The sequence below is a fragment of the Cyanistes caeruleus genome, chromosome 2 (assembly GCF_971803275.1).
Source record: "Cyanistes caeruleus chromosome 2, bCyaCae1.hap1.1, whole genome shotgun sequence".
Taxonomy (NCBI): Eukaryota; Metazoa; Chordata; class Aves; order Passeriformes; family Paridae; genus Cyanistes; species Cyanistes caeruleus.
In genome coordinates, this window is record NC_141702.1 from 1,438,005 (window position 1) to 1,454,230 (window position 16,226).

At 51.7% G+C, this 16,226-nt stretch overlaps 1 protein-coding gene across 1 annotated transcript in view; it reads left to right on the plus strand.

Moving 5' to 3' along the window:
• The window catches only part of PTK2B (protein tyrosine kinase 2 beta), a 54,629-nt gene that overhangs the window by 16,408 nt on the left and 21,995 nt on the right, over positions 1-16,226 (plus strand). Inside the window, exons 7-16 of the mRNA XM_086875379.1 lie at positions 1,708-1,762; positions 4,095-4,235; positions 7,478-7,552; positions 7,649-7,750; positions 7,979-8,096; positions 9,657-9,696; positions 9,810-9,856; positions 11,416-11,469; positions 14,661-14,758; positions 14,848-14,932. Of these exons, the coding sequence (XP_086731505.1) occupies positions 1,708-1,762; positions 4,095-4,235; positions 7,478-7,552; positions 7,649-7,750; positions 7,979-8,096; positions 9,657-9,696; positions 9,810-9,856; positions 11,416-11,469; positions 14,661-14,758; positions 14,848-14,932 (815 nt within the window). The remainder of the gene's footprint in view (positions 1-1,707; positions 1,763-4,094; positions 4,236-7,477; positions 7,553-7,648; positions 7,751-7,978; positions 8,097-9,656; positions 9,697-9,809; positions 9,857-11,415; positions 11,470-14,660; positions 14,759-14,847; positions 14,933-16,226) is intronic.

A 16,226-nucleotide genomic window follows, 5' to 3' on the forward strand; every position in this document is an offset into this window, starting at 1 on the left:
TCATCATCATCCTCCTGCTGCTTCTCATCTTCCTCATCCTCCTCTACTCCTCATCCTGCTCATCCTCCTCATCTTCATCATCTTCCTCATCCTCCTCATCTTCCTCTACTCCTCATCCTCCTCATCCTCCTGCTGCTTCTCATCTTCCTCATCATCATCATCCTCCTGCTGCTTCTCATCTTCCTCATCCTCCTCTACTCCTCATCCTGCTCATCCTCCTCATCTTCATCATCTTCCTCATCCTCCTCATCTTCCTCTACTCCTCATCCTCCTCATCCTCCTGCTGCTTCTCATCTTCCTCATCATCATCATCCTCCTGCTGCCTCTCATCTTCCTCATCCTCTGCAGCTCCTCATCCTCCTCTACTCCTCATACTGCTCATCCTCCTCATCTTCCTCACCTTCCTCATTCTCTGCAGCTCCTCATCTTCCTCATCCTCATTCTCCTTATCCTCATCCTCATCCTCATCTTCATCATGTTCCTCATCCTCCTCCTCTTCCTCAACTCCTCATCCTCCTCATCCTCCTGTGGCTCCTCATCATCCACCTCATCCTCCTGCTGCTTCTCATCTTCCTCATCCTCATCATCCTCCTGCTGCTTCTCATCTTCCTCATCCTGCTCATCCTCCTCATCTTCCTCACCTTCCTCATCCTCTGCAGCTCCTCATCTTCCTCATCCTCCTCATCCTCCTCATCTTCCTCTACTCCTCATCCTCCTCATCCTCCTGCTGCCTCTCACCTTCCTCATCATCATCCTCCTGCTGCTTCTCATCTTCCTCATCTTCTGCAGCTCCTCATCCTCATCATCCTCCTCATCTTCATCATCTTCCTCATCCTCCTCATCCTCCCGCTGCTTCTCATCCTCCTGTGGCTCCTCACCCTCCTCCTCCTCCTCCTCATCCTCAGGGATGAAGATGGGAACCGCCCGCCCCCATCTCCCCACCCCGGGGTCCCCCCTCGCCCTCAGCTCCCGCCGGATCCCTCCTTCCTTCCCGGGATTGGGGAATTCCTCCTGACATTCCTGGGATTGGGAATTCCCGCTGACATTCCCGGGATGGGGAATTCCCGCTGACATTCCCGGGATTGGGGAATTCCCGCTGACATTCCCGGGGAATTCCCGCTGACATTCCCGGGATGGGGAATTCTTGCTGACATTCCCAGGGATGGGGAATTCCCGCTGACATTCCCGGGATTGGGGAATTCCCGCTGACATTCCTGGGATGGGGAATTCCCACTGACATTCCCAGGGAATTCCCGCTGACATTCCTGGGATGGGGAATTCCCGCTGACATTCCTGGGATGGGGAATTCCCACTGACATTCCCGGGATCAGGGAATTCCCGCTGACATTCCCGGGATGGGGAATTCCCGCTGACATTCCCGGGATTGGGGAATTCCCGCTGACATTCCCGGGATCGGGGAATTCCCACTGACATTCCCAGGGAATTCCAGCTGACATTCCCAGGATGGGTAATTCCCACTGACATTCCCGGGATCAGGGAATTCCCGCTGACATTCCCGGGATGGGGAATTCCCGCTGACATTCCCGGGATGGGGAATTCCCACTGACATTCCCAGGGATGGGGAATTCCCGCTGACATTCCCGGGATGGGGAATTCCCGCTGACATTCCCGGGATTGGGGAATTCCCACTGACATTCCCGGGATGGGGAATTCCCGCTGACATTCCCGGGATTCTGTGCTCCGCAGGAAGGAGGTGGGGCTGGACCTGTTCTTCCCCAGCCAGATGCAGGAGAACCTGAAGGTGAGAGGGACACGGGGGGGGACACCTGGGGACACTTGGGGACACCTTGGGGACACTTGGGGACATCTGGGGACAACTGGGAACACACCTGGGGACATCTGGGGACACACTGGGGACAACTGGGGAGACCTGGAGACACCTGGGGAGACCTGGAGGACAACTGGGGACACTTGGGGACATCTGGGGACACACTGCAGACAACTGGGGACACCTTGGGGGACATCTGGGGACACACCTGGGGACATGAGAGAGCATGGCCGGGTGTGTCCATGTCCGTGTGTCCCTTTCCCCATCTCCCATGTCTGTGTGTCCATCTCATTCCCGCTGTTCCTTCTGTCCCTGTCACTCTCCCATCCCGTTGTTCCTGTTCCCGAATCCATCCCGGATCCGGCTGTTCCCGCTGTTCCCGGTGCCTGATTCCATCCCTGCTCCCGGTGCTGTTCCCGGTGGCATTCCTGTTGTTCCTGGCGCTGTTCCCGGTGTTCCCGGTGCTGTTCCCGCTGTTCCTGGAGGCATTCCCGGTGCTGTTCCCACTGTTCCTGGAGGCATTCCCGGTGCTGTTCCCGCTGTTCCCGGCACTATTCCCAGTGCTGTTCCCAGTGTTGTTCCTGGCGCTGTTTCTGCTGTTCCTGGCACCATTCCCGGCGCCATTCCTGACACTGTTCCCGGTGCTGTTCCCAGTGTTCCTGCTGCCTGATTCCATCCATGTTCCCGGTGCTGTTCCCAGTCCTGTTCCCAGTGCTGTTCCCGGTGCTGTTCCCGGTGCTGTTCCCGGTGCTGTTCCCAGTCCTGTTCCCATTGCAAATCCCAGTGCTGTTCCCGGTGCTGTTCCCGGTGCAAATCCCGGTGCTGTTCCTGGTGCTGTTCCCAGTGCTATTCCCAGCTCTGTTCCCGGTCCTGTTCCCGTTGCAAATCCCAGTGCTGTTCCCGGTGCTGTTCCCGGTGCTGTTCCCGGTGCTATTCCCAGCTCTGTTCCTGGTCCTGTTCCTGTTGCAAATCCCGGTGCTGTTCCCAGTCCTGTTCCCAGTCCTGTTCCCGGTGCTGTTCCCAGTCCTGTTCCCGGTCCTGTTCCCGTTGCTAATCCCGGTGCTGTTCCCGGTCCTGTTCCCGGTCCTGTTCCCGGTGCTGTTCCCAGTCCTGTTCCCGGTCCTGTTCCCGTTGCTAATCCCGGTGCTGTTCCCGGTGCTGTTCCCGGTGCTGTTCCTGGTGCTGTTCCTGGTGCTGTTCCCGTTGCAAATCCTGGTGCTGTTCCTGGTGCTGTTCCTGGTGCTGTTCCCAGTCCTGTTCCTGGTGCTGTTCCCAGTGCCATTCCTGCTGTTCCCAGTGCTGTTCCCGGTGCTGTTCCCGGTGCTGTTCCCGGCTCTGTTTCTGGTGGTATTCCAGGTGCTGTTCCCGGTGCTATTCCTGGCTCTGTTCCCGATGCCATTCCCGCTGTTCCCGTTGCTATTCCCAGTGCCATTCCCAGTGTTGTTATTCCCAGTGTTCCCAGCTGTGCTCCCGGCACTATTCCCGTTGCCATTCCCATTGTTGTTATTCCCGGCGTTGTTCTCGGCGCCATTCCCGTTGCTGTTATTATTCCCAGTGTTGCTATTCCCGGTGTTATTCCTGTTGCCATTCCCGTTGCTGTTCCCATTGTTGTTGCTGTAATTCCTGTCCTTGTTGCCATTCCCATTGTTGTTGTTGCCATTCCCAGTGTTGTTGTAATACCTGTTGTAGTTGTTGTTGTTGTTGTAATTCCTGTAGTTGTTGCCATTCCCATTGTTGTTGTTGCCATTCCCGGTGTTGTTATTCCCATTGTTGTTATTCCTGTTGCCATTCCCGTCGTTGTTGCCATTCCTGTTGTTATTCTGGCTGTTCTTGCTGTTGTTCTTCCCGTTGTTGTTGCCATTCCCATTGTTGTTGTTGTTGTTGTTATTCCCATTATTGTTGTTGCCATTCCTGCTGTTGTTATTCCTGTCGCCATTCCTGTTGTTGTTGTTATTCCCACTGCTGTTGCCATTCCGGTTGTTGTTGTTGCCATTCCCATTGTCGTTGTAATTCCCAGTGTTGTTGTTGTAATTCCGGTTGTTATTCCGGTTGTTGTTGTTGTTATCCCAGTTCTTGTTGCCATTCCGGTTGTTGCTGTAATTCCCAGTGTTGTTGTAATTCCGGTTGTTATTCCGGTTGTTGTTGTTGTTATCCCGGTTCTTGTTGCCATTCCGTTTGTTGTTGTAATTCCCAGTGTTGTTGTTGTAATTCCGGTTGTTATTCCGGTTGTTGTTGCCATTCCGGTTGTAGTTCCGGTTGTAATTCCGGCTGTTGCCATTCCGGCTGTTGTCGTTGTCGTTGGCAGCCGCGGCAGCTGCGTCGGATGATCCAGCAGACGTTCCAGCAGTTTGCGCAGCTGCGCGAGGACGAGTGCGTCCTGAAATTCCTGCTGACCCTCAGCGCCTGCGCCCCCATCGAGCAGGAGAGCTTCCGCTGCCAGCTCGCCGTGGGTGACATTCCCGGGATTGTTTGGGATTGTTTGGGATCTGGGATTTGGGATTTGGGGATTTGGGATTTGGGGATTTGGGATTGGGGATTTGCCGAGTGCGTCCTGAAATTCCTGCTGACCCTGGGTGCCTGCGCCCCCATCGAGCAGGAGAGCTTCCGCTGCCAGCTCGCCGTGGGTGACATTCCCGGGATTGTTTGGGATTTGGGGTTTGGGATTTGGGGGTTTGGGATTTGGGGTTTGGCATTTGGGGGTTTGGGATTTGGGATTTGCTGAGTGCGTCCTGAAATTCCTGCTGACCCTCAGCGCCTGCGCCCCCATTGAGCAGGAGAGCTTCCGCTGCCAGCTCGCCGTGGGTGACATTCCCAGGATTGTTTGGGGTTGTTTGGGATCTGGGATTTGGGATTTGGGATTTGGGGTTTGGGATTTGGGGGTTTGGGATTTGGGATTTGCCGAGTGCGTCCTGAAATTCCTGCTGACCCTCAGCGCCTGCGCCCCCATCGAGCAGGAGAGCTTCCGCTGCCAGCTCGCCATGGGTGACATTCCCGGGATTGTTTGGGGTTGTTTGGGATTATTTGGGATTATTTGGGATTTGGGATTTGGGATTTGGGATACACAGAGTGCGTGTTCAAGTTCCTGCTGCCCCCATCGAGCAGGAGAGCTTCCGCTGCCAGCTTGCCGTGGGTGACATTCCCGGGATTGTTTGGGATTTGGGGTTTGGGATTTGGGGATTTGGGATTTGGGGTTTGGGATTTGGGGATTTGGGATTCGGGATTTGCCGAGTGTGTCCTGAAATTCCTGCTGACCCTCAGCGCCTGCGCCCCCATCGAGCAGGAGAGCTTCCGCTGCCAGCTCGCCGTGGGTGACATTCCCGGGATTGTTTGGGGTTGTTTGGGATCTGGGATTTGGGATTTGGGGATTTGGGATTGGGGATTTGCCGAGTGCGTCCTGAAATTCCTGCTGACCCTGGGTGCCTGCGCCCCCATCGAGCAGGAGAGCTTCCGCTGCCAGCTCGCCGTGGGTGACATTCCCGGGATTGTTTGGGATTTGGGGTTTGGGATTTGGGATTTGGGGTTTGGGATTTGGGGATTTGGGATTTGGGATTTGCCGAGTGCGTCCTGAAATTCCTGCTGACCCTGGGCGCCTGCGCCCCCGTCGAGCAGGAGAGCTTCCGCTGCCAGCTCGCCGTGGGTGACATTCCCGGGATTGTTTGGGGTTGTTTGGGATCTGGGATTTGGGATTTGGGATTTGGGGTTTGGGATTTGGGGGTTTGGGATTTGGGATTTGCCGAGTGCGTCCTGAAATTCCTGCTGACCCTCAGCGCCTGCGCCCCCATTGAGCAGGAGAGCTTCCGCTGCCAGCTCGCCGTGGGTGACATTCCCGGGATTGTTTGGGGTTGTTTGGGATTATTTGGGATTATTTGGGATTTGGGATTTGGGATTTGGGATACACAGAGTGCGTGTTCAAGTTCCTGCTGCCCCCATCGAGCAGGAGAGCTTCCGCTGCCAGCTTGCCGTGGGTGACATTCCCGGGATTGTTTGGGATTTGGGGTTTGGGATTTGGGGATTTGGGATTTGGGGTTTGGGATTTGGGGATTTGGGATTGGGGATTTGCCGAGTGCGTCCTGAAATTCCTGCTGACCCTGGGCGCCTGCGCCCCCATTGAGCAGGAGAGCTTCCGCTGCCAGCTCGCCGTGGGTGACATTCCCGGGATTGTTTGGGATTTGGGGTTTGGGATTTGGGGTTTGGGGGTTTGGAATTTGGGATCTGGGATTTGCCGAGTGCGTCCTGAAATTCCTGATGACCCTCAGCGCCTGCGCCCCCATTGAGCAGGAGAGCTTCTGCTGCCAGCTCGCCGTGGGTGACATTCCCGGGATTGTTTGGGATTTGGGGATTTGGGATTTGGGGATTTGGGATTTGGGGATTTGGGATTTGGGGATTTGGGATTTGCCGAGTGCGTCCTGAAATTCCTGCTGACCCTCAGCGCCTGCGCCCCCATCGAGCAGGAGAGCTTCCGCTTCCAGCTCGCCGTGGGTGACATTCCCGGGATTGTTTGGGGTTGTTTGGGATTTGGGATCTGGGATTTGGGATTTGGGGTTTGGGATTTGGGATTTGGGGATTTGGGATTTGGGATTTGACGAGTGCGTCCTGAAATTCCTGCTGACCCTGGGCGCCTGTGCCCCCATTGAGCAGGAGAGCTTCCGCTGCCAGCTCGCTGTGGGTGACATTCCCGGGATTGTTTGGGATTTGGAATTTGGGGATTTGGAATTTGGGGATTTGGGGATTTGGGATTATTTGGGATTTGGGATGAGGTGGGGTGGAGTTCAGTGGGAATGGGACAGGTGTTATGGAGATATTATGGGATGGGGTGGGATAATGGGATGGGATAATGGGATGGGACAGTACAGAATGGGATAATGGGATGGGATGGGATGAGGACGGTGTTGGGATTTTACAGAAACAGGACGGGACCTTTGGGATCATCCTGATCCCAAATTCCTGGCCGGTCCTGATCCCGAATTCCCAGTCTCTCCTGCTCTTTTGGGATCATCCTGATCCCAAATTCCCGGTCTCTCCTGATCCCGAATTCCCAGCCTGTTCTGATCCCAAATTCCCGGCCTGTTCTGATCCCAAATTCCCGGTCTCTCCTGATCCCGAATTCCCAGCCTGTTCCGATCCCGAATTCCCGGCCTGTTCTGATCCCGAATTCCCAGCCTGTTCCGATCCCGAATTCCCGACCGGTCCTGATCCCGAATTCCTGGCCTGTTCTGATCCCGAATTCCCGGCCTGTTCCGATCCCGAATTCCCGGCCTGTTCTGATCCCGAATTCCCGGCCTGTTCCGATCCCGAATTCCCGGCCGGTCCTGATCCCGAATTCCCGGCCTGTTCCGATCCCGAATTCCCGGCCTGTTCTGATCCCGAATTCCCGGCCTGTTCTGATCCTGAATTCCCGGCCTGTTCTGATCCCGAATTCCCGGCCTGTTCTGATCCCGAATTCCCGGCCTGTTCTGATCCTGAATTCCTGGCCTCTCCTGATCCTGAATTCCCGGCCTGTTCTGATCCCAAATTCCCGGCCTGTTCTGATCCCGAATTCCCGGCCTGTTCTGATCCCGAATTCCCGGCCTGTTCTGATCCTGAATTCCTGGCCTCTCCTGATCCCGAATTCCCGGCCTGTTCCGATCCCGAATTCCCGACCGGTCCTGATCCCGAATTCCCGGCCTTTCCCGCTCCCTCCGCGCGCAGCAAGGGTGGAACATCACGGTGGATCTGGTCATCGGCCCCAAGGGCATCCGCCAGCTCACCGCCAAGGACTCCAAGGTGGGAATTCCGGCCGGGAATCGCTCCGGACGCGGCCGATCCCACTCACCTCGGGTGGAATTCCCGACGGATTCTCCCCCCCCGGTGTTTTCCCAGCCCACCTGCCTGGCGGAATTCCGGGATATCCGATCCATCCGCTGCTCGGCGGCCGAGGACGGGCAGGCGCTGCTGCAGCTGGCGCTCAGCGGGAACCCCCAGGTCAGGAGAATTCCCGGGAATGCCGAGCTCCGGATTTCCCGGGATTTCCCGGGATTGAGCTCCGTTTCCCGCTCGTGTCCTCCCCAAAACTTGGGAGCGTTCCCGCCCGGCGCCGGGAATGCTTTGCGTTGTCCTGGGTGGGTGGGAATAGTGGGATTGGTGGCCGGGAATAGCGGGATTGGGGGTGAGGGAAAAGCGGGATCGACGGGAATTCCCGGAATTCCCAAGTCGCTGGCGATCCGGACGTCGTCGCTGGCGGAGGCGGAGAACATGGCCGACCTCATCGACGGCTACTGCCGGCTCCAGGGGGACTCCGAGACGTCGCTGATCGCGTTCCCGAGGAAAGGTGGGAATGCCGGAGGGCCGGGATGGGATAACGGGATCCCGTGGGATTGGGGGGTTGTGGGATTGTGGGATCCCGTGGGATTGTGGGATGGGGTGAGGTGGGGTGGGATGGGATTGGGATAATGGGATGGGATAATGGGATGGGATTTGGGATGGGATTGGGATTTGGGATGGGATAATGGGGTGGCGGGGTGGATCCCGTGGGATGGCGGGAACCTGTGGGATCATGGGATCGTGGGATCCCGTGGGATGGGGTGAGGTGGGGTGGGTTGGGATTGGGATAATGGGATGGGATAATGGGATGGGATTGGGATGGGATTAGGATTTGGGATTTGGGATTTGGGATGGGATTGGGACAGGATTGGGATTTGATGGGATTGGGATGGGATTTGGACGGGATGGGAAATGGGATTGGGATGGGATAATGGGATGGGATTGGGATGGGATTAGGATTTGGGATGGGATAACGGGGTGGCGGGGTGGATCCCGTGGGATGGCGGGAACCTGTGGGATCATGGGATTGTGGGATTGTGGGATGGAGTGAGGTGGGGTGGGTTGGGATTGGGATAATGGGATGGGATAATGGGATGGGATTTGGGATGGGATTAGGATTGGGATTGGGATTGGGATTGGGACAGGATTGGGATTTGATGGGATTGGGATGGGATTTGGACGGGATTGGAAATGGGATTGGGATGGGATAATGGGATGGGATTGGGATGAGATCGGGATTTGATGGGAATGGGATGGGATTGGGATGGGATTGGGATTTGGGATGGGATTTGATGGGACTGGGATGGGATTGGGATGGGATTGGGATTTGGAATTTGGGATGGGATTGAGATGGGATTTGGACGGGATTAGATGGGATTGGGATGGGATAGGGATTTGATGGGATTGGGATGGGATTTGATGGGATTGGGATTTGGGATTGGGATTTGGGATTGGGATGGGATTTGGGATGGGATTGGGATTTGGATGGGATTGGGATGGGATTTGATGGGATTGGGATGGAATTGGGACTTGATGGGATGGGATTGGGATGGGATTGGGACGGGAATGGATGGGATTGGGATGGGATTGGAAATGGGATTTGGATTGGATGGAATTGGGAGGGGATTGGGATGGGATTGGATTGGGATGGAATTGGGATTGGGATGGAATGGGATAATGGGATGGGATTGGATGGGATTGGGATGAGATTTGGATGGGATTGAGATGGGATTGGAAATGGGATTGGGATGGAATTGGGATGGGATTGGGATGGAATTGGGATTGGGATTTGGGATGGGATTTGGGATGGGATTTGATGGGACTGGGATGGGATTGGGATTTGGGATTTTGATGGGATTGGGATGGGATTGGGATGAGATTTGGACGGGATTGTGATGGGATTGAGATGGGATTGGAAATGGGTTTGGGATGGGATTTGATGGAATCGGGATGGGATCGGGATGGGATCGGGACGGGATCGGGACAGGATCGGGATGGGATTTGATGGGATTCGATGGGATTGGGACGGGATTCGGGTTTGATGGGATTTTCCCTTCCCTCCCTGCAGACCGGGAGAAGCGGATCAGCCTCCCGCAGATCCCGGCCCCGTGAGTGATCCCGGCCCTTTTCCCGGGATTCCCGGCCCCGGTGCGGGGTTGGGATCCCGCTGATCCCGCTCCTCATCCCCCGTCCCGCTCCCTGAGCCTCTTCCCACCCTCAGGAATCTGGGAGAGAGGAATTCCAGCGTTTCCCACAGCGCCAGCGGCGGTGAGCTCGGCTCTGCCCCTTCCCCAAATCCCGCGGGATTCGGGATCGCGGGATCACCGGATTCGGGGATTTGGGATTTTGGGATTTGGGAGCCATTCCGAGCGGGATTTGGGGATTTGTGATTTGGGGATTTGGGATCTTGGGGATTTGGGATTCTGGGATTTGGGAGCCATGCCAAGCAGGATTTGGGGGTTTGGGATCTTGGGGTTTGTGATTTGGGATTTTGGGATTTGGGAGCCATTCCGAGCAGGATTTGGGGGTTTGGGATCTTGGGGTTTGGGATTTGGGATTTTGGGATTTGGGAGCCATTCCAAGCAGGATTTGGGATTTTGTGATTTGGCATCTCGGGATTGGGATCTTGGGATTTAGGAACCATTTCAAGTGGGGTTTGGGATTTGGGATTTGGGATTTGTAAGCCATTCAGAGCGGGATTTTTGATTGGATTTGGGATTTGGGATTGGGGAGCCGTTCCGAACAGGATTTGGAATTTTGGGATTCGGGATTTTGGGATTAGGGAATTGGGATTTGGGAGCCGTTCCATGCAGGATTTGGGATTTTGGGATTCGGGATCTTGGGATTTGGAACTCATCCTGGGGCCATGGGATTCAGGATCGCAGGATTTGGGAGCCGTTCCAAGCAGGATTTGGGATTTTATGATTTGGGATCTTGGGATTCGGGATCTTGGGATTCAGGAGTCATTCCATGCAGGATTTGGGATTTGGGATTTGGGAGCCATTCCATGCAGGATTTGGGATTTGGGATTTTGGGATTTGGGATTTTGGGATTTGGGATTTTGGGATTTTGGATTTAGGATTTTGGGATTTGTAAGCCATTTCCATGCAGGATTTGGGATTTGGGATTTGGGATTTGGGAGCTGTTCCGAGCAGGATTTTGAATTTTGGGATTTGGGATTTTGGGATTAGGGATTTGGGATTTGGGAGCCATTCCGTGCAGGATTTGGGATTTGGATTTAGGATTTTGGGATTTGGGATTTTGGGATTTGGGGATTTGGGATTAGGGACCATTTCCATGCAGGATTTGGGATTTGGGATTTGGGATTTGGGAGCTGTTCCGAGCAGGATTTGGAATTTTGGGATTTGGGATTTTGGGATTAGGGATTAGGGATTTGGGAGCCGTTCTGTGCAGGATTTGGGATTTGGATTTGGGTTTGGATTTTGGGATTTGGGATTTAGGATTTTGGGATTAGGGACCATTTCCATGCAGGATTTGGGATTTGGGATTTGGGAGCTGTTCCGAGCAGGATTTGGAATTTTGGGATTTGGGATTTTGGGATTAGGGATTTGGGATTTGGGAGCCATTCCGTGCAGGATTTGGGATTTGGATTTGGGATTTTGGGATTTGGGATTTTGGGATTTGGGATTTAGGATTTTGGGATTAGGGACCATTTCCATGCAGGATTTGGGGGGGCTGGACTCCCCAAACTCTTTTCCCGAGGTTTGGGATGCATCCTTGCATCCCGGAGGAGCACCGGATCCTCCGGAGCTCTCCTCCCGCTGAGCTTCCCGATCCCGCTTTTCCCGCTTCCCGTTTTCCCGCAGATTCCGAGATCTACGCCGAGATCCTGGACGAGTCCTCGCGGCCCAGATCCGGAGGTTGGCGCTTCCCTCGGGAATTCCCCACGGGACCAAATTCCCGCCCCGTCCTCGGCAAAGCTCTCGGAAGGTCCCGGAGGATCCGTGGGGGAGGATCCTGGGATCCCTGGAATGATAGAGAGGGCGGGATCCATGGATCCCTGGGGATGGATTAGGCAGGATTCATGGATCCATGGAATGATGGAGAGGACAGGATCCCTGGATGGATCCCTGGGGATGGAGCGGGCGGGATCCCGGGATCCTTGGAATGATGGAGAGGACAGGATCCCTGGATCCCTGGGGATGGAGCGGGCAGGATCCCTGGATCCTTGGAATGCTGGATTGGGCGGGATCCATGGATCCATGGAATGATGGAGAGGGTGGAACCCATGGATCCCTGAGGATGGAGCGGGCGGGATCCCTGGATCCATAAAGATGGATTGGGCGGGATCCATGGAATGATGGAGAGGATGGGATCCATGGATTCCTGAGGATGGAGAGGGATCCCGGGATGGATCCCTGGGGATGGATTGGGCAGGATCCCGGGATCCCTGAGGATGGAAAGAGCAGAATCCCTGGATCCATGGAATGATGGAGAGGGCTGGATCCCGGGATCCCTGGGGATGGAGAGGGATCCCGGGATGGATCCCTGGGGATGGATGGGGCAGGATCCCTGGATCCTTGGAATGATGGATAGCGCCGGATCCCTGGATCCTCACGGTCGGACAGGATCATTTCCCCAGCTTTTCCTGGCCGGATTCATCCCAGGGAATAAAATCCGGGATAATAAATCCGGGATAATAAAATCCAGGATAATAAAATCCGGGATAATAAAATCTGGGATAATAAATCTGGGATAATAAATCCGGGATAATAAAATCCGGGATAATAAATCCGGGATAATAAAATCTGGGATAATAAATCCAGGATAACAAAATCCGGGATAACAAAATCCAGGATAACAAAATCCGGGATGATAAATCCGGGATAAAAAAATCTGGGATAATAAATCCAGGATAATAAAATCTGGGATAATAAATCCGGGATAATAAATACGGGATAATAAAATCCGGGATAATAAATTTGGGATAATAAAATCTGGGATAATAAATCCGGGATAACAAAATCCAGGATAATAAATCCAGGATAACAAAATCCGGAATAACAAAATCCAGAATAATAAAATCTGGGATATTAAAGTCTGGGGTATTAAAATCCGGGATATTAAAATCCGGGATAACAAAATCCAGGATAATAAATCCGGGATATTAAAATCTGGGATATTAAAATCCGGGATATTAAAATCCGGGATAACAAAATCCAGGATAATAAATCCGGGATAAGAAAATCCAGGATAATAAATCTGGGTTAATTAATAAAATCCGGGATAATTAATAAAATCTGGGATAACAAAATCCAGTATAATAAATCTGAGATAAGAAAATCCAGGGTAATAAAATCTGGGTTAATTAATAAAATCTGGGATAATTAATAAAATCTGGGATAACAAAATCTGGGATAATAAAATCCAGGATAATAAAATCCAGGATAATAAAATCTGTAATAATAAATCTGGGATAATTAATAAAATCTGGGATAACAAATCCAGGATAACAAAATCCGGGATAATAAAATCTTGGATAATTAATAAAATCTGGGATAATAAAACCAGGATAATAAAATCCGGGTTAATTAATAAAATCCGGGATAATTAATAAAATCCGGGATAACAAAATCCGGGATATTAAAATCCGGGATAACAAAATCCGGGATAATAAAATCCGGGATAACAAATCCGGGACAATAAATCCAGGATAATAAATCTGGGATAATAAATCTGGGATAATTAATAAAATCTGGGATAATAAAATCTGGGATAAGAAATCCGGGATAATAAATCCGGCATAATAAAATCCAGGTTAATTAATAAAATCCGGGTTAATAAATAAAATTCGGGATAATTAATTAAATCCGGCATAACAAAATCTGGGATAATAAATCCGGGATAATAAAATCCAGGATAACAAAATCCAGGATAATAAATCCGGGATAAGAAAATCCAGGTTAATTAATAAAATCCGGGTTAATTAATAAAATCCGGGATAATTAATAAAATCCGGGATAACAAAATCTGGGATAATAAATCTGGGATAATAAAATCCGGGATAATTAATAAAATCTGGGATAATAAATCCGGGATAATAAAATCCGGGATAATTAATAAAATCCGGGATAATAAATCCGGGATAATAAAATCCGGGATAATTAATAAAATCCGGGATAATTAATAAAATCCGGGATAATAAATCCGGGATAATAAAATCCGGGATAATTAATAAAATCCGGGATAATAAATCCGGGATAATAAAATCTGGGATAAGAAATCCGGGATAATAAATCCGGGATAATAAAAGCCGGGATAATTAATAAAATCTGGGATAATAAATCTGGGATAATAAAGTCTGGGATAATTAATAAAATCCGGGATAATTAATAAAATCCGGCATAACAAAATCCGGGATAATAAATCCGGGGTAATAAAATCCGGGTTAATTAATAAAATCCGGGATAATTAATAAAATCTGGGATAATAAATCCGGGATAATAAAATCCGGGATAATTAATAAAATCTGGGATAATAAATCTGGGATAATAAAATCCGGGATAATTAATAAAATCCGGGATAATTAATAAAATCCGGGATAACAAAATCCGGGATAACGAAATCCGGGATAACAAAATCCAGGATAGTAAACCTGGGATAACAAAATCCGGGATAATAAATCTGGGATAAGAAATCCGGGATAATAAATCCGGGATAATAAAATCCGGGATAATTAATAAAATCCGGGATAATTAATAAAATCTGGGATAATTAATAAAATCCGGGATAACAAAACCCGGGATAACGAAACCTGGGATAGCAAACCCGGGATAACAAATCCGGGATAATAAAATCCGGGATAATTAATAAAATCCGGGATAACAAAATCCGGGATAATAAAATCCGGGATAATTAATAAAATCCGGGATAATTAATAAAATCCGGGATAACAAATCCGGGATAATAAAATCCGGGATAATTAATAAAATCCGGGATAATAAAATCCGGGATAACGAAACCCGGGAAAACAAAACCCGGGATAACAAAACCCGGGATAACGAAACCCGGGAAAACAAAACCCGGGATAACCATTCCCGCCTCCCCGCAGCCCAACCCTTCGGAATCTCCCGCGACGCCGTCGCCCTGGGCCGCATCCTGGGAGAAGGATTCTTCGGAGAGGTTTTCCAGGGAATCTACACCGCTCCCGTGAGATTCCCGCCCTTCTCCCCGACCCCCGCCGGGCCGAAATCCGGGATTTGGGATGCGGCATTCCCGCTTTTCCCTCCTCCCGGCAGGGCGGGGAGCGCGTGGACGTGGCCGTCAAGACCTGCAAGAAGGATTGCAGCCCGGAAAACCGGGAGAAATTCCTCAGCGAAGCCGGTATTCCCGGAATTCCCCTGGGGTTTTTGGGATCCGGATGGGGAGCTTTGGGGTCCTGCTGGGGATTTTTTGGGATCCCGCTGGGGTTTTTGGGGATCCTGAGGGTCCTGGTGGGAATTTTTGGGATCCTGAGGGTCCTGGTGGGAATTTTTTGGGATTCTGATGGATTTTTGGGGATCCTGAGGGTCCTGCTGGAAATTTTTGGGATCCTGAGGGTCCGGCCAGGGTTTTCTGGGATCCTGAGGGTCCTGCCAGGGTTTTTTGGGATCCTGAGGGTCCTAATGGGGATTTTTTGGGATCCTGAGGGTCCTGCTGGAGATTTTTGGGATTCTGAGGGTCCAGGTGGGGTTTTTTGGGATTCTGAGGGTCCTGGTGGAATTTTTGGGATCCTGCTGGGGATTTTTTGGGATTCCGAGGGTCCTGGTGGGGATTTTTGGGATTCTGAGGGTCCTGACAGGGTTTTCTGGGATCCTGAGGGTCCTGCCAGGGTTTTTTTGGATCCTGAGGGTCCTGGTGGGAATTTTTTGGGATTCTGATGGATTTTTTGGGATCCTGAGGGTCCTGGTGGGGATTTTGGGGATTCTGATGGATTTTTTGTGATCCTGAGGGTCCTGCTGGGGATTTTTGGGATTCCGAGGGTCCTGGTGGGGATTTTTGGGATTCTGAGGGTCCTGGTGGGGATTTTTGGGATTCTGAGGGTCCTGGTGGGGATTTTTGGGATTCTGAGGGTCCTGGTGGGGATTTTTGGGATCCTGAGGGTCCTACTGGGGTTTTTTGGGATCCTGAGGGTCCTACTGGGGTTTTTTGGGATCCCAAGGGTCCTATTGTGTTTTTTTGGGATTCTGAGGGTCCTGGTGGGGGGTTTTTGGGATTCTGATGGATTTTTGGGGATCCTGAGGGTCCTGCTGGGGATTTTTGGGATCCTGAGGGTCCTGACAGGGATTTTTGGGATCCTGAGGGTCCTGTTAGGGTTTTTTTTGGGATCCTGATAGATTTTTTGGGATCCTGAGGGTCCTGGTAGGGGTTTTTTAGGATCCTGAAGGTCCTGCCAGGATTTTCCGGGATCCTGAGGGTTCTGCCAAGGTTTTTTGGGATCCTGAGGGTCCTGGTGGGAATTTTTTGGGATCCTGAGAGTCCTGCCAGGGGTTTTTGGGATCTCAAGGGTCCTGGTGGGAGTTTTTTGGGATCCCAAGTTTCTTCCTGGCATTTTTTTGGGATCCTGAGGGTCCTCCTGGTGTTTTTTGAGATTCTGAGGGTCCTGCAGGGATTTTTGGGATCCTGAGGGTCCTCCTGG